A 22,926-nucleotide genomic window follows, 5' to 3' on the forward strand; every position below is an offset into this window, starting at 1 on the left:
GGGTCCACGAATAGGTCTCTAACCACAAATTTTTGAAGAGTAGTAGTAACTAAAAAGAGAGAGAGAAGGCTGGGCACAATGGCTCATGCCTGTAATCCTAGCACTTTGGGAGGCCAAGGCAGATGGATCACTTGAGCCCAGGAGTTCGAGACCAGCCTGGGCAGCATGACACAACCCCCAACTCTATAAAAAATACAGAAATTAGCTGGTGTGGTGGCATGTGCCTGTAGTCACAGCTACTTGGGAGGCTGAAGCAAGAGAATCACTTGAGCCTGGGAGGTGGAGGTTGCAGTGGGCCAAGATTGCACCGCTGCACTCCAGCCTGGGTGACAGAACGAGACCCTGTCTCAAAAAAAAAAAGAGAAATACCACCTTCATTCTGACGCATTGTGCAGCAGAGATGCTGAAGTGCCTGCACCCTGAGCACTGTCATTTGACACTTTTCTTTGGAAGAAAGTTAATCTTTAAGTAAGTGAACATTTTTTTGTTGTAGATTTGTTCTGCAGCCTCCCTTTTTTTTTTCTGGCAACAGTGCTCTCTCCTTAGAGATCTGTTCCCCTCCTAGCGCTAACTGTGATGTTCCGGGAGGAATACCCGTCATAGCATGGGGCCTGCTGAATGCCAGAGTAGGCAAGTGACTCAGGGCAGGCCAGAGGCTTTGCTGGGGATTTTCAAATTGGGATAAAGGAAGAGGTTTTATTCTCCAGTGGTAAAGCTGTGAGATTCTGGGCAGAAACTCTTTCTTCCTAAGCATAAAAAGCTGTGGGCCATGTGTAAAGCCTGACTCAAAATGAGATCTAAGCAAAGGTAACAGTAAACGTCCTAATGACATTCCAACATCCTGGAAGCCAGCTGCACCCCTGCCTTCGTGAGGTTGGTTATGAATTTAGTTAGTATTTAGTTATGGTGCCCAATAAGTTCCTCTCCCAACCACCCCCGCACTCCCCCCTCCTCCCCCCACCTCCCTTACCACTTAAACTACTTCAAGTTAGATTTGAAGCTAGTAGTCCTGAATTGGGGCAGTGTTTCTCAAACTTGAAAATTTATTGTTCCCTGAGAACTCTAATCTGAAAAATTCATTTGGATAATACAGAGATGCCTGAAATAAAAGAGTGTTTGTGGATTTGATCTATTCAGTGGCTTTAGAAGCAGATAAAAGTAGTGTCCAATACTGATTCTACCATGTGACCTTGAACCCATTATCTTCCTTGACTTGTATTTCTTTATTTGCAAAATAGAAATACCACCATGAGTAGTAGTGAGAATTCACGTAATGTTTCTGAGGGGCCTGGCTCAGTGCTGATGCATTTCACACAGCAAATGCTTAGGCACTGTCTTCCCCCCACAAGCTCCCCAATGCTGCAAAAGTAAAGAAATGTATGCAAAATACACAGCAAATCCTGTAACTGTTAACTTCATAGGATTTTTTCATATTATTTTGTTGTACTGGTTTTTGTTTATATTAAATGAAATAATTAAGTTGTTGTCTTTGTTACAAATAGTCTTACATGTATTTGGTTATAAATTATCATCATATAGGATTTGATCTAAATATTGTAATATGTTAAGCTAAAGCTTAAGTATCTGTTGTTGCTATGACTGATGATTATGAGGACTGATTATAAACTTCTTGTGGGCAGGGACAGTCTTCAACTTGTTTTGTTTTGTCCCGAAACCCCTAACAGTGCTAGGCATGAATAGGCCGTGGATTTTTGTTTGTTTGCATACTATGGCCAGTGTTTATTTAAATGGAGCTTGTAACTAGAAAGGTTTTCTAGAGCTATTGAAATTTCAGGAGCTGTTTTTCTGATAAGAGAAGTGAGAAATTGTGTAACTTTGGCCGATCTATGAAGGACATTCCAGGATAAGTAGGTGGGAGAAGAGGTGAAAGCAGGGGCTTAGAAGAAGCAAAAGAACAACAACTTGCTGGAGAGAGATGGGAGACTGAAGTGGTTTGATAGAGAAAAGAATGAGGTAGTCTATAGGGTGGGTTTTACATTTGTTTTAAAGTATGGTGAAATCTGCTGCATCATCTAAAAGAAGAAAAAGGTCTGATTCAAGTGAGTAGGGTAGATAATTTCAGAAGTAACATAGGTATCTAGGATTGAGGGCAAAATAGCTGGCTACAAAATATTAATAAGAGATTAAATGTATTTAAAATGGTTACCTCCTTTGTAAAGCATTATTATGGGGAATACAAAAAAAGAAGTCGAGCAAATGAAAGCATTAGGGCATAATAAATTCTTTCCCCCTTTCACACCAATAGTAATAAACAGACACCCAAAAAATCTGCTCAAGATCCCCAAATGCATGGCTAGCAGACAGCTGTCTATGTAAAAGAGAATTGCAGGACACTGATCTTAACCTCCACAGCTAAAAGAAATGTTCTGTGGGAAAGAGCTAATGCGCCAATAAATTTAAAAGTGAAGGGCAGGGGTAAGTACGTGGCTGTCTGCATGACTTCCTACAGAAGAGGCTCTGTCAAAGGGCCTGGGGAAAAGGGACAGCTCTGACAGATACCCCAAATCTCACTTGTCCTCCAGGCTTCAGCTGACTTTATTCATTTCCTCCTTTTTTTTTTTTTTTTTGGAGACAAGGTCTCACTTTGTCACCCACTCTGGAGTGCAGTGATGTGATCTCGGCTCACTGCAGCCTCAGTCTCCCAGGCTCAAGCAGTCCTTCCCTGAGCAGCCTCCTGAGTACCTGGGACTACAGGTGTGCACCACCAAAACCAGCTAATGTTTGATTTTTAGTAGTGATGGAGTCAGGCTGGTCTCAAATTCCTGGATGCAAGCGATCCTCCTGCCTCAGCCTCCCAAAGTGGTGGGATTACAGGTGTGAGCCACTGCACCCAGCCTACTCCTTCATCTTTAAAACTTTGCAATTTTAAGTAGAAATTTTGTCTACACAACATCAGTACTGTACTTTCACATCCTTGGTTAGAGACTCCTATCCAGACATTGTTTACCCCTGGATCTAAGTCAATTCAGAAAGCCAAAATGAGTCATAACACTCAATGTTGATTTTAAGCCCATTGTTAAACTTTTTTTTAGTCAACAGTCTGGTTTATATAATAGATAATTTGCTCATTAAATGTATGTATTTTGCTAGGCTGAGATTAGGAACCTAAAAGATCTTTGAAATGAAGATTAGATTTTAAAGTTCATCCTGTTAAGCTCTCAAGCCAGATGGTTTACGTTCAGAGAGCCATTTAGGACACAGAGTTCTAATAATATGATGGGGAAAGGGTAAATCACTCAAAAACTATACTTTGCAACTATTACTATCTTATCTTCCTATAGAAACAACAGGAACTATGATCTAACGTCATGCTGTTGGCTTTTTTTTTATAGAGTAAATATCCTTAAGTGTTTTCCTGAAAGTGCAGCCGTGAAAGATAGTAGACAGTACACTCGAATGACTGAGCACACACACTCAGAGCCACACTGCCTCGGTTCAAATCCTCTTGCTCCCACGATTTGGCTCTGTGGCCTCAAAAACATTACTTTTCTCCATGCCTCAGTTTTTTTTTTTTTCCATCTGTAAAATAAAGATAATGGTATCTACTTCATTGGCTTGGTGTAAGGTTAAATGAGTGAATCCATGGAAAATGTTCAAACTTAGTCTGCCGTATAGGAAGCACTCAATAAATATTGCTATTATTAGTAAAGACACTCTCCACTCTGCTGATTCTATTCCTAAGTCATAGATGGTAGAAGAAAAAAAAAAAATAACAGACCAAGCAGTAGACATTAATAGAGTTAAGTAGAAAAGAATATACCACTGTTCCCAGTGAAGGGGAAAAAGAGTCTGCTATCGCTGCAGATGCTACAAATACATCCACCAAATATAACAGTGAATAATGTCATCCCATTTTTGGAGAATAGTCTCACCACACCTAAATATAATAGATTACTTCTTACCCACTCACCATTCCTGTTATATTCCGCAACATGGTGCTGACTCATGGGCAACAAATATTTACGGAGTACCTACTCTGTGCCTCATACTATGCCAGATACTTGAAATATAATAGTAAAAATATCACAGATTTCTTACAGTGTAGTAGAGGAGATCATCTAGACTGGTCTAAGATGTTTTCTTTACTCTCATTTTTGAGGAGTGGTGGTGGTAATGATGTTGGGAAGTTGTGGAACTTTGGATCTAGTCAAACCATTTCACAGGTTTTCTACTAAAAGTCTCAAACTTCTACACCATAGTTTCTCCTCCCTCGTTCCCTCCCCCTCCCTCTTCCTCCCTCTCTCTCTCCCTCTGTGTGTGTGTGTCTGTGTGTGTGTGTGTGTGCTCATATAACACTTTCCTTCTCAGTTTGCTTTCTTCATAACAAAAATAATATAGGCTCACTTTAGAAATTTGATGTTTTTTTTTACATTAAGCATCTTTTTCTCTTAGAATCAGGAAAAATTAAACTGAAAAGGTTGGAGAAGTGTTGGAAAGTATAAATAAGCAGGAAAAACTGCCCGTAATTCCACTTACCTTAACATTTGACCATATTGCCTCCAGATGTTTCATTTTATGCTTATGATGTAGTTGAGTGTGCTGTGTGTATGTATAAATAATTGTATACGACTATTGTGAAGACAGCATAAATAATGTATTTAAAGCTGTAAAGTGTCTGATAGATATCAAACATTCAGTGGTTGTTAGCTATCATCATCATCTTGCCCTTCTTTGTTATCTTCTATATGCTGAGCATTTTTCCAAGTAATCAAAAATTCTTCATAAGCATTATTATTTAATGACAGCATAATATCCTATAATTATGGATATACCATGGTTTACTTTTCCTTTCCTTATATTTGAACACTTAGGATAATTTCAAAATTATCCTACCGTAAATAACACTTCCTGAATATTTGTTAATATAAATCTCTTTGTGCATTTCTAATTAGTCTTTGGAATTGATTCCTAGAAGGAGAACTACTGAGCCACAGTGTTTGAATGTTTTCTAAGATCTTTGATGGACATATTGCCAAATCACTTTCTAGAAATTTGGCTTAACTTTTTACTTTCACTCTTGACTAGTAGTAAATTAAGGACCTATGTCAGAAAACCGTCTCCACTCTTAAGAATTGCCTTTTTAAAAAGATCATTATTTTTCCCAGAGGAAGTGGTCTATAATTTCCCCCGCCCGCCACCGAGACAGGATCTCACTCTGTCACCCAGGCTGAAGTGCAGTGGTTTGATCTTGGCTGACTACAACCTTTAACTCCTAGGCTCAAGCAGTCCTCTCACCTCAGCCTCCTAAGTAGCTGAGACCATAGGCATATGCCACCACACCTAGCTGATTTTTTAATTTTTTGTAGAGATGGGGTCTTGCCATGTTGCTCAGGCTGGTCTCGAACTCCTGGGCTCAAGCGATCCTCCTGCCTTGGCTTCCCAGAGTGCTGGGATTACAGGCATGAGCCACTGTGCACAGCCTGTAATTTTTAATTAAATTTCTTTTGAGTCATTTGTATTTCTTCTTTTTAAACATGTATTTTTACTTTACCCATTTATCTAATTGGAATCCCTATAGTTTTCTTTTAAGTTTGTGTGAATCCTTTATGTATTAAGGCATTTAATTTTTGCTGTGTCACATTTGTTCAGGTAGTTCCTCAAAATTTTTTTTTCTTTCTTTTCTGATGGTTTTAACAATTCAAATTAACTGGTGTTTTTCTAATTTTTCCATTGCTTTTGAGCTAAGAAAATCCTCTCTATTCATAGACCTATATTTTTTCTCTTAATTTATATAAACATTTATATTTAACTCTTCTTTTTTCTTTAAGAGACGGAGTCTTGGCTGTGTTACCCAGGCTGGCCTCAAAATACTGGGCTCGAATGATCCTCCCACCTCAGCCTCCTGCATAACTGGGACTGTAGGTGTGTTCCATCATGCCTGGCTTATATTTAACTCTTTAACACCCTAGAAATATGTTTTTCTTTATGGGATGAGATAATCTCAGTATTTTCCCATGCATATAGCAGTTTTTCTTACTTCTATTATTTGCTACATTATATTATAATTATTTTTTCTAAATTTTTCTTCTTTGTAAGACTTCAGTTTTCATCTTTTTAATTTTTACTCCCAGAAGCTAGCACAGTGCCTGTCACATTATAGGCAAATATCTGATAAATGAAAGAAATATACAGTTGTATATAATCTGTCCTGAAACATTTTTATAGGTACAAGTTATTTATCTATTCCTACAGATGATTTTAAAACCCTTAAGAGAGATTTTGTAGGAATTTTAATTTCTAGTTAGTCTGTATTTCAGAGCATCACCAGAATGAATTGGAGTGGTCTGGCCACAAGGGAACTGCATGAAAATTATTTCTACCAGTAAGCTCAATTTGTGCTTTGTAATAGGAGATGTGTCTCCCCAATAACCAGAACCTCTGTTCCTGTTATCTAAGCCACCCTCTTACTGCATAGGTCCCCAAACCTCTCCTACCCCGCCTAAAAACAATAAATATAAATGTACGTTTTCGGCCAGACTTGGTGGCTCACGCCTGTAACCCCAGCACTTTGGGAGGCCGTGGCAGATGGATCACCTGAGGTCAGGAGTTCAAGACCAGCCTGGCCAACATGGCGAAACCCCGTCTCTACAAAAAATACAAAAATTAGCCGGGCATGATGGCCGATGCCTGTAATCCCAGCTACTCGGGAGGGTGAGAGGGGGGAATCGCTTGAACCTGGGAGGTGGAGGTTACAGTGAGCTGAGATTGCACCATTGCACTTCAGCCTGGGCAACAGAGTGAGAGACTCCATCTCAAAACAATAAATAAATAAGTAAATGCACGTTTTTAGTGTTCAGAATACTGAAATGAACAGGTACTGTTTAATGACACTCATGTATTTTCAAACTTGACATTTCATCTGAGTTCTATTCTCCTATTTTCAACTGCTTTCTAGACATCCACTTACCTGTACTTATTATCAATGGTACTTCAAACCCAACAATTTCAAAACTCAAATCCTATTCACTCTTATCTTCCTGCTCATTCTGTCTACCCATCCCTCCTCCTTTCCAACCTCAGATCTTGTTTCCTACTCTGTGTTTTCTAGTTTGGATATTTTACCACCCAGTAGTCAAGGTAAAAATCTCTTATTCTTTATTCCCTAACCCTGTGTACTTAATCAGTCACCCTCTCTTACTGGTTTTGTCTTCACAATAGCTTTCCTTTTCTCTCGCCCCCATCTTCACTACCACTGTCCACCTTCATAGTCACTGATCTGGGCAACTGCCATAACCTCTTACCTGGCCTCCTAGCTTCCATTCCCCTGCTTCCCAATATATCCTACATGATATATTTATATATTATATGGGGGAAAGATTCCCTTCACCCCTAGAAGTTCAGAGTCACTGAACTGAGGGTAGGGCTTGGGTATCTTATCTTACAGAAAGCTTTTCAGATGATTCCCATGCACACTTTTGATAAAAGACCAGCATCTGCAAGATTCTGGAGTGAGCTTTTAAAATGATGTGATGGTCACATTGGTGTTTGTCTTACGTTCAGTGCTTGGCCTGCTGCCTGCAATATAAAGTTCAGATCTCTCACCTTGTGATAGGACAAGCTCCTTTCACATCCTGCCTCTCCTCTACCTTTCCACATGCGTTTCCAGCTACTCCCTTTCAGATGCCTTTGGTCAAACAAATAAATTAGACCCAGTTTCTCATGTATTTTTGGATTTCTATGCCATTTTACATACTATTTCTATCTAGGGTTCTCTTAATTCTTTTTCTGTATCTGGAAAACTGTTCTCAACGGTGCCTCCTCTCTGAGGCCTTCCGTGACGATTCTTGCCCCTTGTTCCTCTAGGCAGAAGTATCTCCAGGCAGAAGTACCTGATCTTCATCTGTGACTCTCAGCACTTGGTCTGTCAGTTGTCCCTCAGTATCCCTGGGGGTTGGTTCCAGGAGCCCCCACAGATACGGAAACCCCAGGATGCTCAAGTCCCTGAAATAAAACAGAATAGTATTTGCATATAACCTATGCGCATACTCCCATATACTGTAAGTCCTCTCTAGAGTACTTGTAATACCTAACACAATGCCTACACATCACGTCCTTTGCAAGGATTCAGTGTATTACTCAGCATATGGTGAATTCAAGTTTTACTTTTTGGAACTTTGTGGAACTTTTTCTCTGAATAGTTTCCATCTGCAGTTGGTTGAACCCACAGACATGGAGGACCGACCATACTTCATTGCTGCACTCATTACATGGCATTGTGATGATTTGCTTGCATGTTTGTCTCCATCTATATACAGTTAGGTCATTGAAATAAAGATAATCTTTTATCAGTAGGTACCCAGTAACAGTGATGCTTTCCCTTTAATTAAGAAGTACCAAATTCTTGCCAAGTCTTTTAAAAACTACCTCTACTGACTACCAGATACTTTCTACCTATATCATCATCTTATTCTATCCCATCGAAAAAATGGTATATCTTATTAACAAAGAAGGAACCTCCCAAATTTCTGGACCAAGCGATAGATGGTGGCCATTTCGGTATCATGAAACTCAATAGTGCCTATACCTTGCTGAGATCTGTACCAAAGGAAGATACAGAACATCTGGTGCTCAAGGTATTCAACTGGTTTTAAATGTTAAAGATCAACAAAACCAATCTAATGTTGTGCCAATTCTGTTTTTTTAAGTTTCTATAATTTGTAGCATTAATGTCTGCTTTATACCTGGAAATACTCTTTTCAGTTATGTCTTACAAGAACCATGAAGGTTTTGTATGTTTGTTTGAGCAAGAAGTCATTTTTAGTGTATTACCTTTTTTTTTTTTTTTTTTTTTTTGAGACAGGGTCTTGCTCTGTCGCCCAAGCTGGAGTGCAGTGGTGCAATCACAGCTCACTGCAGCCTTAACCTCCTAGGCTCAAATGATCCTCCCACCTCTGCCTCCTGAGTAGCTAGGACTACAGCACATGCAACCATGCCAGACTCATTTTTATTTTTTATTTTTTTGAGACAGGATCTCACTTGTCACCCAGCCTGAAGTGCAGTGGCACAATGTCAGTTTCACTGAAACTTCAACCTCCCTGTGCTCAGGTGATCCTCCCACCCCAGCCTCCTGAGTAGCTGGGACTGCGAGCGTGCACCGCCACACCCAGCTAATCTTTGTATTTTTTTGTAGAGACGGGGTTTCGCTATGTTGCCCAGGCTGGTCTCAAACTCCCAGGCTCAAGCCATCCGCCTGCCTTGGCCTCCCAAAGTGCTAGTTTTATAGACGTGAGCCACTGCGCCCAGCCAGCAGGCTAATCTTTTTTATTTTTTAATTTAATTTAATTTAATTTAATTTAATTTAATTTAATTTTTTTGAGATGGAGTCTTGCTCTATCACCCAGGCTAGAGTGCAGTGGCGCGATCTTGGCTCACTGCAACCTCCGCCTCCCGGGTTCAAGCTATTCTCCTGCCTCAACCTCCCAAGTAGCTGGGATTACAGGCACCCGCCACCACACCCAGCTAATTTATATATTTTTAGTAGAGATGGGGTTTCAACATCTTGGCCAGGCTGGTCTTGAACTCCTGACCTTGTGATCCACCCATCTCAGCTTCCCAAAGTGCTGAGATTACAGGCATGAGCCACTGCGCCTGGCCAGCAGGCTAATTTTATTTTTTAAATTTTTGTGAAGACAGGGTCTCACTATGTTCCCCAGGCCATGTTACGCCTTCTAAGAATGCATCTGAGCTGTTGGCTTTCATGGTGAGTCGTGGCTCTAGTGAAGGTTCTGTAGTAAAGACCTCCTTTAAGTTTGCAAGTGCTTCTTTCATTTTTAACTGCAGACATATACCTGTCTTTCTAGCAAAGCATGTTAGGAGTTCAGAAAGGCTATGACATTTGGGGGTCAGTTATGATTAGTTTATAGTTTATAATATAACCATTACTGTCTGGTTTTGAATATTAGAGAAGAAGCTTTGATATTTGTGCTATAATGGTTGAACATGATATATACCAAGAGTTATTGATTATAAAAATGTTTGTGGTATCAGACCAAATTGTTACAAATCATGAAATTTTATTGCATGGATTTATGTTCTAGGAATTTGAATTTTTTATTCTCATTTTTCCTCTGAGAATACCAAAAAGGAAATTGAATGCAGTGATATCTTTAATATTGAAATATAGCAGGTGGCCGGGAATGGTGGCTCACACCTGTAATCCTAGCATTTTGGGAGGTTGAGGTGGGAGGCTACCTGAACTCAGGAGTTCAAGACCAGCCTAGGCAACATAGTGAGACCTTGTCTCTATTATTTATTAAAAATTAAAATATATATATATATAGCAGGTAACTGTATTAGTTCTGAAAGCAATGTGAAAATGTCTTTATCTTCTTTTGGAAATAGATTGCTAATAATAATACATTAAAGAATAGCCCATTCTATTTCCAGGACCAGAAAGCTGTTGTGCTGGATTTGGTTCTTTCATAGGGATTGTCTCCTTGTTTCAGTTGGACAATTGATATAAAAGAACTAGAGGCAAAAATATAAATTTAGGACTAAATACAAGCTAATCTCTGTGTTCACTTCCATCATTAGTCAACCTAAAACAACTGATTAATTGACTATAACTCAGCACAGCCACTAGCATTAATAGTCTTGAAAGTTTGGGACATAATTGGATATCTGTCTGAAGACAGGTAGTCAGATAAATAACTTGGAACTGACTTCTAGTAGCCTAGAGAGGCATATTTCAATTCTAAATGTCTTACTTAGAGACGTGTCACACAAAGGGAGGAATGTAGAACAATAAGCATAGTACTATGGCTTAAAAATCAAGAGACCAAAATCAGTTCCCTGCAAATTACTTTCCATCTTGGATCCTCTCCATTAAATGGAAAAATCATTTTTAAAAATCCCTATACAGAAATGCAGTTGGTTTAAGAAGAAAAAAAAGTGCATAGATAGATGGAGAGAGAAAGAGATCCTTCTTTAACGTCTGGGTTCCTTGGCCCTCCCTGAAATATTTCCCCTTGAGCTTTTATTTGAGTGTACTACGAAACCTGCAAAACAATAAAGCCTGTGATCCCTTAATATTCACAAAGAATTGCTAAGTATAACCTCTCCAAAAACATTTTACATAATTAACTCTGTCCTTAAACGGAAGGAGAAACCAGAAGGTAGTTAGTTCCCAAGCACCTAAATATGAAAGAAGGACTATCAGCTTCAGTTTTATGCTTTTGATAGACAAATCTGAGAAGTATAATCATGCATAACTTAACAATGGGGGATGCATTCTGAGAAATGCTTTGTTAGACAATTTTGTGTTGTGTTAACATCAGAGAGTGTACTTACACAAACCTAGGTGGTTTCGCCTGCTTCATACCTAGGCCATATGGTGTAGCCTAGGCCGTATGGTGTAGCCTAGGCTATATGGTGTAGCCTAGGTTTGCAGCAGGCAAAACCATCCAAGTATGTGTAAGTACACTCTATGTATGTAGCCTCCAAGCTACAAACCTGTACAACATGGGACTGTACTAAATACTGGAGGCAACTGTTACACAAGGGTATTTATGTATATAAACATAGAAAAGGTACAGTAAAAATACAGTATTATAATCTGTTATAATGTATGTGGTTTGTCATTGACCTAAACGTCGTTGTGTGGCACATGCCTGTACTTCTTCCAGTTTAAAAGAGGAAGTGAGAAATTTTCCAGTTTAAGTATTCAGCAATAGTCATGTGGTTCCAGATGCAAGACAGAACCCTTTTGTAGCTGAACCTGGTAGGGAGGGAGAGGGGTTGAAGAATGGCTGGAAGGCAAGATACCTGGCACCTTTTTGAGAAGCTTGAATTCATTCCTTCAGGACTTTCACAAGAAGGAGAAATGGACCTGAGTCCAGAAAACCTGCAGCTAAAGACAAGTTACCAAAAATGCTAACCTTGAAGTTTAAATTTGGATTAGGGGTTATCAAAGACAACATTCTAATTAGGGTATAGGTGTAAAATTTGGATTTGTTGTTCAGATTCTAGTAGAGAATTAATCAAAGTTTGTTCCAGAGTCTTTATTTTTGAACGTGGTATTTAACAGTCTGTTCTGGTTAAAAGTTTACAAACTAAGTCTGAGGAAAACCAGTGAGCTCTAACCAAATCTCAGGAACAGCATGCACCTCGATGCTGTGACCTTTGTAATATACAATGAATGCCAGACACCTAGTAATCTTGTACGTAAAATGTAGAGAAATTCACTAAGGGGCAGAATTTAAATTCTTATGTACTAAAACTACAAAGCAAAAGCCACCAAAGTTACGTCCTGCAGTAGTGTGCTTATAATCAGTTGCATCTCTGGTACCCACAGCTCAGTGGCCCTGTGGCTTTGTGAGGGAGAACCTCTTGCTGAATTTACTTAGGTTTGAAGTATCGATTTCTACCCCCCTCCCCAAGGGTTCCCCCCCTCCATGGGTCCCCAACCTCCCCATGGGCCTCCCCTTCCCCATGGGTCCCCCCCCCATGGGTCCCACTGTGCTTACCGCGAATGATGATTGGTCCCTTTGCTCTTACCATGCTTATCGTCGTTTCCCTTGTTTTCCCTAGTTGGTCATTATTAATATAAGGTAAATGTCTTTTCTTTCAGTCCTCCTCGCCCTCTGACTAATATGAATGACACCGTGGTTAGCCACATGTCCTCTGGAGTGCCCACTCCCACCAAGAGGTACGTATGTCTTGTGCCTTCGACTTGGGTGTTGGCCTCTGCTACTGATTGCGATGCCCCTGCCAGAAATGAGGCCTGAAAAGCAGGTTGTTCCACAGGGCAGAAAGGACTGGTTTGCTTTCTCTTCCTTTGACCGTCTTTTAGTCTTAATTTCTACTTTTTATTTTCCTTTTTTCCCCCACTGACTCACAAATATAGCAACTGAAGTTTGGCTTTCAGTGGTGCCTCAGGTGGAAACTTCATTTGTGACAAGCAGTGGTGGCAGTGTCAGAGCAGATTAGGCACATTTCAGATCCGTTTTTTTAACCTTAAACAATATTTTGGTAGTCGTGAGTTTCAACAGTTTTGCCTTTGAATTCTTTGTCAAAGATCATTTTTGCTCTTTGATTAGACTGTGTAAATTGAATTAATCCCTTATAAAATTTTCTCCTGAATCATTCTGTATATGATTTATAAACATTTAAGTTGAAAAGCCTGAGTCTCTCTCTTTTGGTTATGCAAGGAGTTTGCTTTAGGGGCCCTCAAGGAATGAGAACTGTGTACTTCTTTCTCCTCTTTATTTAATTTGCTCTTCTCCAAAAATTCTCTCAGGCAGGACTTAAAAGAACTATATAAAATGGCTTTCTATTTGGTATAAGCTGTTCCATGACCAGAGCAATGCAAAAACTCCCTCAAGGGCATGGCCATTAAAGAATTCTTTCTAACAGTCATCACTCAGAAACAAGAAAACCACAAAGACATTCCAGCCGACCCCCTAGTCCTTCCTGGAAAAAAATACATTTTGTGCCATATGTACCGATTGCTTTGGATTAATTCAGCTATAGAAATGCTATAGAAATTTTGACTATATAATACATAGTGCTTCAGACAATGATGTTTGTTCCCATTGGCTAAAACTCCTAGGTCAGTGTTTATCAAACCTGACTGATGAGAAGAATCACCTGGGTCACTTGTTGAAAACAGATTTCTGGGACAACATCAGACCCAGTGAACTGGAATTTCTGAAGATAGGATCTTGAGAAGCTACATTTTTATTCCAGCTGATTCTTATCATCAAGCAAGTTTGGGCAATAGCCTGACAAGGAAGCTAACGAGTAAAGTGTAGGACTACCCTGAAGAGAGAAGTTAGGGACTTAATAAATCAGAGTGGCCTGATAACACTTTACCCGCATGGAGACTCAGGACCTGACCAGGTAAGAGTACTTGCCTTTAGCCTTGCTAGGGCACTTTCCAGCAGCAAGAGAGTCAGGCCACTGCTTCTGGACAGAGCTGAGTGGTACAGGGCACCAGAGCATGGACTCTTGAGCCAGACTCTTTCTGAGTTGGAATCTGGCTCTTTGCTTACCTTGAAATGTTCTTGTCTTCATTTTTTTTTTTTTTTTTTTAATTTGGAGACACTGTCTCTGTCTGTCACCCAGGCTGGAGTGCAGTGGCCCAATCTTAGCTCACTGCAACCTCCACCTCCCAGGTTCAAGCGATTCTCCTGCCTCAGCCTCCCGAGTAGCTGGAATTACAGGCACCTGCCACCATACCTAGCTAATTTTTGTATTTTTTTTTTTTCAGTAGAGATTGGGTTTCACCATGTTGGCCAGGCTGGTCTCAAACTCCTGATCTCAAGTGATCCAACTGCCTCAGACTCCCAAAGTGCTGGATTACGGGCACGAGCCACCATACCTGGCCTTGTTTTCAATTTTTTATCTCTAAAATGGGGACAAAAATAATATCTGCCTTTTGGGGTTTATGTGAGAATTTAATGTATTATTTTTATGACTTAGGAAATAAACTGGAATGTGAGAATAAGTGAGGAAGAGACAGAATGATTTACCAGCAATGCCCTCTCAAGCAGGAAAGGAATTTTTATGGACGAATACAAAGCAATTAAGCTGTCCCACCTACCTAGATATTACGATAACCCTTGCTGTCCTTGGACTTCAGTTTTTTATGTTTAACACCCATAGCATTCAAACCCAGACTCCAGATCAAAGATGTTTCCATTTCAAAACCAGGCAGATAAGGTGGCCGATTCAAAGAATTCAGGTCATAGTTTTCCTGTTAATTATAAGAATACCATCTCATTCAGTAGCATTTCCCATCTGAATTCTTCTCATCATTTACTAGTTCTGTCACGCTAAGTCACCCGAGTACATGAGGGCGACCACAGCTGAATGTGGCTGCTAGAGGCTATTAGAAGGAGCATGGCTTTCTGGACAATGTTTTATTGCTTGAAAAAACTAAAAGAAGGGAGCAGTAATAATCATAGCCACCTCTGTAGAGGCCTACCCCTCAGGCTTGCTGTGTTACACCTGCAGGCTTTATTGTAAGTAGCCAGCTGTGATTGCCAGTCACAAAATGATACCTGTCATTTTTGAAAGCTGCTTCAGATAATCTATAGCCTGGATTAAGATTTCATCTTAAAGTCAGTGTTTAGCCACTCTTTCTGGTGGAATTAGCCCACCCTAGAGGTGGTTATCGTAAACTTTCCAAGGGCTGACCAGCAGACCAAAGGCAGCCAGAGGGCAGACCAGAGAAGAAGGTTGAGCTCCGATTGATTAAGAAGCACAATTACTTGAGTAGCGGCTCCATAGGAACAAAATGTCCTACCCTACCATTACAGCCCCCAGGATTTTAGGGGATTCCATTTATATTCAGTACGAGATTGTGATATACCATGTGGATACTAATTACCTAATTCATAGACTTGGCTTTTCATGGCCCCAGTAATCAAATAGTATAAATTTCCAGGTAGTATTCTACTTGCTTCCTTAATGACTCCTCAGCTTTTCTTCCCTCCTCTGAATGTGGACAGACCTGTGTGGCCAGAGAGTCTAACGGAAGCCAGGAGCCCAGCACGTCTTGCCAGCCACAGAGCCTTACTCTGCCCAGACAGGAATGCTCGCGGAGATAGAGCAGCTACTCTCCAGAATAAGAGGTTTCTTTTAGAACTCATCCTAAGACGTCAATCACTGAATGAGACAACAACATGCACAGTGATAAAAATGCAGGAAAAATTTTAAGTGCTCTAGTTCCTACCTTTTTAATAGGCAGTGCATATAAAAATAGTGATTATCACAGTGGCCAAAAGTAATGCTGTTAGTCCAAATAAAAGATGATCTGAATGTAAGCTTTACTTTTCACAGAAGACCTTATAAATGGCAGAGATGATGACTGTCATGTGAGATAACCATAAATTATGTTCCTGAGAGGTTCTACTGTAGGGATTTGCCCTCCCTAATAATCTTTTAATATCCCTAAATTGATATCTTATAACTGAAAAGAAATTTTGTCTGCCTTAGGCTAAATACTTTCTTGAAATTTACTTTCTTTTAAAAGCGTCCACATAGTACATTTAAAAGCAAACAAGAAAAAACTTTTCAAAGCTTTAAAACATAGGCTTAAAATACCCCTCCCCTGTCCAATTTCCTAGGAGGCCTGCGTCTAGACCTCTTTTTCCCCAAGGTTCAGAATGTGAATTGTGTTCTTATGCTGTGTACTGTTCTATTATTTTAAGTCAACTTATATTCAGACAAATATGGAAAATGATGCTAATTTTTTTTATTTTTAAATGTCTTCTAAAGCTTTAGCTGTGTTTATGGTTACTTAAAGCTTAACAATTCTGTGGGAATTTCATAGAACTATGGAAGTAACAAAAGCCTTCAGTATGCAACTTTGTGCTTTGTGCGTTCAGTTGGTATATTAATATTATGTCTCCTTTAGTTCCAAGTATTAAAATTGAACCTTAAAAGGCAAAACCCACAAAGCAAAGGCAAAAAGCAGAAAGGGAAGGGCAGAAGAGTACACAGATCACGAAAGCAGCTGGAATGCCCCCAGGTGGCCCTCCTTCTCCGAGCTGCCTCTCTCTGTGTGCCATCTTCGCTCCCTGCCACTGCAGAACAGCTGCTCCCAAGCTGCCGATGGTTCCAGACACACACCTCCCTACAGCCTTGCCCCTCCAGGGGTTGTGCTTTTCCTCCTTTGGATTAGAAAAACGCAAGGAAGGATTCTTGTGTCCTGGATTGCATTGCTGTCCATCCTTGTGTGTATGTGAGGGACCATACCCATTAGACCTATGGCATCAGAGCAGAGGAAGAAGCATTTCCCCCAAAGAAGAGTATACTGCCAAGAAAAGAAGAGAGAGAGGAGGCTGAGGTAGGAGGATCGCTTGATCCCAGGAATTTGAGGCTGCAGTGAGCTATGATCATGCCGTGAATAGCCACTGCACTCCAGCCTCAGCAACATAGCGAGACTCTGTCTCTAAAAAAAAGAAGAAGAAGAAGAGAGAGAGATCCTGGGAAAGAAAAATAACTGAGATTGTTAGCAGACCATGGTTTTCCTACCTAGCACATAGCTGTGTGCACACATGCACACACACAAGCCTTCCCGTACACATTTCCACGTCCAGAATTTTCCTTCTTCACATAAGGCAGCCATCCATGTACAACTGCCGATGCTCTCGCACTTTTCCCAGGAGTCTTAGCCACCTCTTGTGAAAGGGACGAGGTCCAGGGTATCCAATTTATACCCAGTCATCTGGACCAGGCCTAGGTATCTCCTTTTGTGATTCATTAACCCATTAAACCATGAAACAAATGATGCATTTTAAACACTCACACACACAGTATACAAAAGTAAAGATCTCCAAATAGGATAATTGCAATTTAGAGACTTAGGGAAAAGGAAAGTAACAGATAGCATGGCATATTAAGTCACATTGCCTGTTTCATCCTGAAACACCACTAAAATGACAGCCAAGAGGTTTCTTTTTTTTTTTTTTTTAAAGTAAAAACTCACAAGAACAAAGAAAAAGAAGAGAAACAATAGCAACAAAATTTTGGTAGCAGCCAAGCAAATGGATGAGTGGTAACGAACTTAACAGAGAAAAACTAAAACGTAGGCTAAAAGTAAGACAAGCCCAGAAGAAAGCCAACCCTAGGAATTAGAACGCTCTGGAAACGCAGATTCAGAATGATTGGCTCATAGTCCCTGGAAAAGGTAGAGGTACTCAGGAATTACAGCTATGGGCTTCTCTTTTGGGTGGCTTCTGAAAAAAACTGTTTTATGTATTATATCACACCTCCTTTTGCATAGATGTGTTTTAGAAGAGGTCTTTTCTCCCTAACACTTCACTTTTATTTCTCCCAACAAATAATATTCTCTCAAAAATAGAAGTAATTATTTCTATTCTGTTTTGTTCAGTTGTTGATGATGTATTGACTTGGGACATAATACCATCTTTGGATGGGAAATGGTAAATATTAGAGCCTATAATCCTGAGTAGTCCTAATTGCTAGCACTTTTAGGTAAAGGCGAGATTTTATCATAGCATATTTACTTTAATTTATACTTCATAAAAAAGAAAAGCAGTTTTTGAAGATCAGAAGATGCCACAGTATAAATATTATTTCTGAACTGTAAAAACATGGCCAAATTAAGAGATGAGTTAATGTAATAGTACACGCATACCTCAGAGACACGGCAGGTTTGGTCCCAGACCACCGCAATAAAGTGAATATTGTAATCAAGTGACTTATACAAACTTTTAAATTTCCCAGTACATATAAAAGTTTTGCTTACACTATACTATAGCCTCATAAGTGTGCAATAGCAGTATATATTTTTAAAGTAGGTACCTTAATTTTAAAAATATCTAATTGCTAAAAAATGCTAATGATCATCTGAGACTTCAGCAAGTTCTAGTCTTTTTGCTGGTAGAGAGTCTTGCCTCAATACTGATGGCTGCTGACTAAGCAGGATGGTGGTTGCTGAAGATTGGGATAGCTGTAGCAAATTCTTAAAATAAGACAACAATGAAGTTTGCTCCCTTAATGGACTCTCCCATTTGTGGAAGATTTCTCTGTGGCATGTGATGCTGTTTGATAGCATTTTACCCACAGTAGAACTTCTTTCAAAACTGTAGTCAGTCCTCTCATACCCTGCCACTGCTTTGTCAACTAAGTTTATATAATATTCTAAATCCTTGTCATTTCAGTGATGTTCACAGCATCTTAACCAGTAGATTCCATCTCAAGAAACCCCTTTCTTTGCTTATCCATAAGAAGCAACTCCTTACCTTTTCAAGTTTTATTATGAGATTGCAGCAATTCAGTCACACCTTCAGGCTTCACACCTAATTCTAGTTCTCTTGTTTTTTTCTACCACATCTTCAGTTACTTCCTCTACTGAAGTCTTGAACCCCTAGAATTCCATGAGGGTTGGAATCAGTTTCTTCCAAACTCCTATTAATGTTTGTTTTAACCTCCTCCCATGAATCACAAATGTTTTTAATGGCATCTAGAGTGATGAATCCATTACAGAGGTTTTCAATTTACTTTGCCCAGACTCCATCAGAGGAACGACTCTATCTATGGCAGCTATAGTCTTACAAAATGTATTTCTTACATAATAAGACTTGAAAGTCAAAATTATTTCTTGGCTGGGTGTGGTGGCCTATAACCCCAGCACTTTGGGAGGCCGAGGCAGGTGGATCACCTGAGGTCAGGAGTTCCAGACCAGCCTGGCCAACATGGTGAAACCCTGCCTCTACTAAAACTACAAAAATTAGCTTGGCATGGTGGCACCTGCCTGTAATCCCAGCCACTTGGGAGGCTGAGGCAGGAGAATTACTTGAACCCGGGAGGTGGAGGTTGCAGTGAGCCGAGATTGTGCCATTGCACTCCAGCCTAGGTGACAAGAGTGAAACTGCTTCTCAAAAAAAAAAAAAAAAAATTACTTCTTGATCCAGGGGCTGCAGGATGGATGTTGTGTTAGCAGGTGTGAAAGCAACATTCATCTCCTTGTACATCTTCTTCAGAGCTCTTAGGAGCCACATGCATTGTCAATGAATGAGCAGTACTGTTTTGAAAGCAATCTTTTTTTCTGAACAGTAGGTCTCAACAGTAGGCTTAAAATATTCATTAAACTGTGCTGTAAACAGATGTGCTGTCATCTGGGCTTTATTCTTCCTTTTATGGAGTGCAGGCAAGGTAAATTTAGCATAATTCTGAAAGGCCCTAAAATTTTCAGAATGGTAAATGAGCATTGGCTTCAAGTTAAAGTCACCAGCTGCATTAGCCCCAGCAAGAGAGTCAGCCTGTCCTTTTGAAGCTTTAAAGCCAGGCATTGACTTCTTCTCTCTAGCTATGAAAGCCCTAGATGGCATCTTCTTCCGATAGAAGCCGGTTTCATCTCATCAAAAATCTGCAGTTTTTGTGTAGCTGCTTTCGTCAATGATCTGAGCTAGATCTTCTGGACAACTTGCTGCAGCTTCTCCATCAGCACTTGCTGCTTCACCTCGCACCTGCATGTTATGGAGATGGTTCTTTCCTTAAACCTCATGAACCAACCTCTGTTAGCTTCCAGCTCTTCTTCTGCAACTTGCTCACCTCTCTCAGCCTTCATAGAATTGAAGAGAGTTAGGGCCTTCCTGGATGAGACTTTGGCTTAAGGGAATGTTGCGGCTGATTTGATCTTCTATCCAGACCACTAAAACTACATCAGCAATGAGGCTGTTTTGCTTTCTTATCATTTCTGTGTACAGTGGAGTACCACTTTTAATTTCCTTCAAGAGCTTTCCTTTGCATTCATAGCTTGACTGTTTGGCACAAGAGGCCTTGCTGTCAGCCTGTGTTGGCTTTCGACATGCTTTCCTCACTAAGCTTAATCATTTGTAGCTTTTGATTTAAAATAAGAGATATGCAACTCTTCCTTTCACTTGAGCACTTAGACATCATAGTAGGGTTATGAACTGGCCTAATTTCAATATTTTTATGTCTTAGGGAATAGGGAGGCCTGAGAAGAGAGAGAGAGAGATGGTCAGTGAAACGGTCAGAACACATATTGATTGACTAGTTGGCTATCTTATGTGGGCATGGTTTGTGGCACTCCAAAACAATTACAATAGTAACACCAAAGATGACTGATCACAGATCACCATAACCGATATGATGTTAATAATGGAGAAGTTTGAAGCATTGCCAGAATTACCAAAATGTGGCACAGAGACACCAAGTGAGCACATGCTGTTGGAAAAAATGGCACCAGTGGCCTTGCTCAACTCAGGGTTGCCACAAATGTTCAATTTGTAAAAAGCACAGTATCTGTGAAGCATGATAAAGCAAAGCACAATAAAACAATGTGTGCCTGTATTAAAATGGCTTTCTGACTGGGTGACAAGGTAAAGAGTTTTTCTTATTATCTATAGAATATAGCAGAATGACAAAAATCACTATGTTTTTGTTTTTTTAAGACCAAGGACAACAGAGATGTTGGGGGAAACTAAGAAAAGGAATAAAACAAAAGTGATCAAGTCAGAAACTATCCATATGTGGACTCAGTGCATGGATTCTCTTCCCACCTGTGAAATGAGAAAAATAGAGTTTGTTTGAAAAGCAAGAATTAATGATAGTTTCAGGAAACAACTAGCATGTATGAAGTCTTTGTGAGAATTTCACCAAGTCAACACAAGAATAGTTTTTTCTCCAGCGTTTTTTTTTTTTAAGACAGAAAAGCAGAGTAATTGAAAATTAACACATAATCTTAGAGAACTGCAGGGTCCTTAGTGTTGGCAGGTGTCCAGAGCCTGTCTGACAGCCTGGGCAGACCGCCAGTTTTCAGCTGCTTCTGGGTTGGGATTAGATTCCATTTCCACTCAAGCATTTAAGGTAAGCCTTTCACCAGTTCTAACTCAGATTAGTACAAACAGAAAGTTTGAGTATTTCCAAGTCCATACTTAAATACCTTAGTTTGAAAAATAGAAGCTGACAGAAGCATAGTAACTAATAGTTTGTTTCTTCTTCGCGTTGGACTGAGGCTTGAGGTCCTGAGCGTGACCAAGCGTCACATCCGTCATAGACCATCGGCAGAGCCGAGTGGAAGGAGCAAGTTTGGGGAAAAAGATCTCAAGTGCAATGTTGTCGTGTTCAGATTGAGATGCTTGTGGGATGTTGGGAGTGAAGACAAGCTTTGTAAATTTTGGATGTGGTTGGGGCGAGGAAAAGTGAGGATCGTTTTCAGATTTCTCCCTGGCTTGAATTAAGGTCCCTTTGGTCAAAACACTGGAGGAAGATTTGTGCCAGAAGAACAAGGTTGGGAACCAGACCATCGTTTTTGTCATCCAGATTCTTCCAGCGAATCTCACACCAGCAAAGGGGATACAAATACTTAGAGCCAACAAATGACCAGTAGAACCTGACATGCATACATGCGCACACACCCCTTTTCTCTCTAGCAGCCCCCACACATACTCTCTTCCTCTCTTACTATGTAATGTCTCTGTCTGTCTCTCTTTCTGATACACACATGAACACACACATGCTTTTAAAAAACACATTTTTACACACACATGCTTTGGGGCTTTTCGCTGAAATATGTTTTGACCTTATCTCCTAAGAAGCTGACTCATTGTAGTTGCTTCCATCAAGTGATGGTGATGGGCCATAGCCTGGCACACAGGACAAACATTTCCAAATGCTGAAATTCCCGTGCTGATCCAGCCTAGACCTACTATGTTTAACCAGAGATTTTTTTTCACTCCTCTTAATACCAAACTAGTAAAATATTTCAGCTCACTTCAGCTAGTAAAGCAAACACTTAAAGCAAATCAGTGCTGTGGTACAGTTCTCAACTTTTTCATGGATCTTATTGGGGAATCTCCAGTCTACTCCCCACTTTACCCCCAATTTAGTCTTTTCTTTGCAGCTGCAGGGGTTTTTCTGAAATGCGAATCTGATTATGTTATTCTTCCGATTGAAACTTGCCAGTGGATCTTCTTTACAGCAGCACTGTCTGGTAGCGTGGAAGTGTTCCGTGCTAACCAGTATGGGAGCCAACTAGCCACATGTGTCTGTCGAGTACTTGAGATGTGACAGAGAAAATGAATTGTTAATTATTTATTTATTTATTTAGGGATGGAGTTTCACTCTTGTCACCCAGGCGCTAGGGTGCAGTGGCACAATCTCGGCTCACTGCAACCTCTGCTTCCTGGGTTCAAGCAATTCTCCTGCCTCATCCTCCTGAGTAGCTGTGACTACAGGCGTGTGCCACCACACCCGGCTAATTTTTCTATTTTTAGTAGAGATGGGGTTTTACCATGTTGGCCAGGGTGGTCTTGAACTCCTGACCTCAGGTGATCTACCTACCTCGGCCTCCAAAAGTGCTGGGATTACAGGCATGAGCCACTGCACCTAGCCTAATTTTATTTAATTGGAGTGAATTGGAATTTAAAATAGCCATAGGTAGCTGATGGCCACACAGTTCTACAAGCT

The 22,926-nt window shown here is 40.2% G+C and overlaps 1 protein-coding gene across 43 annotated transcripts in view; it reads left to right on the forward strand.

Moving 5' to 3' along the window:
* The window catches only part of DTNB (dystrobrevin beta), a 296,524-nt gene that overhangs the window by 176,448 nt on the left and 97,150 nt on the right, over positions 1-22,926 (forward strand). For 42 of the 43 annotated variants that reach the window (XM_016948165.3, XM_016948172.3, XM_016948177.3 and 39 more), the window contains one exon: positions 12,590-12,667. The exons of the other annotated variant lie outside the window; for it this stretch is intronic. In XM_016948165.3, coding sequence (XP_016803654.1) covers positions 12,590-12,667 — 78 coding nt within the window. The remainder of the gene's footprint in view (positions 1-12,589; positions 12,668-22,926) is intronic. 43 annotated transcript variants of the gene reach the window in all.

The sequence above is a fragment of the Pan troglodytes genome, chromosome 12 (genome assembly GCF_028858775.2).
Source record: "Pan troglodytes isolate AG18354 chromosome 12, NHGRI_mPanTro3-v2.0_pri, whole genome shotgun sequence".
In the NCBI taxonomy this organism is placed as follows: domain Eukaryota; kingdom Metazoa; phylum Chordata; class Mammalia; order Primates; family Hominidae; genus Pan; species Pan troglodytes.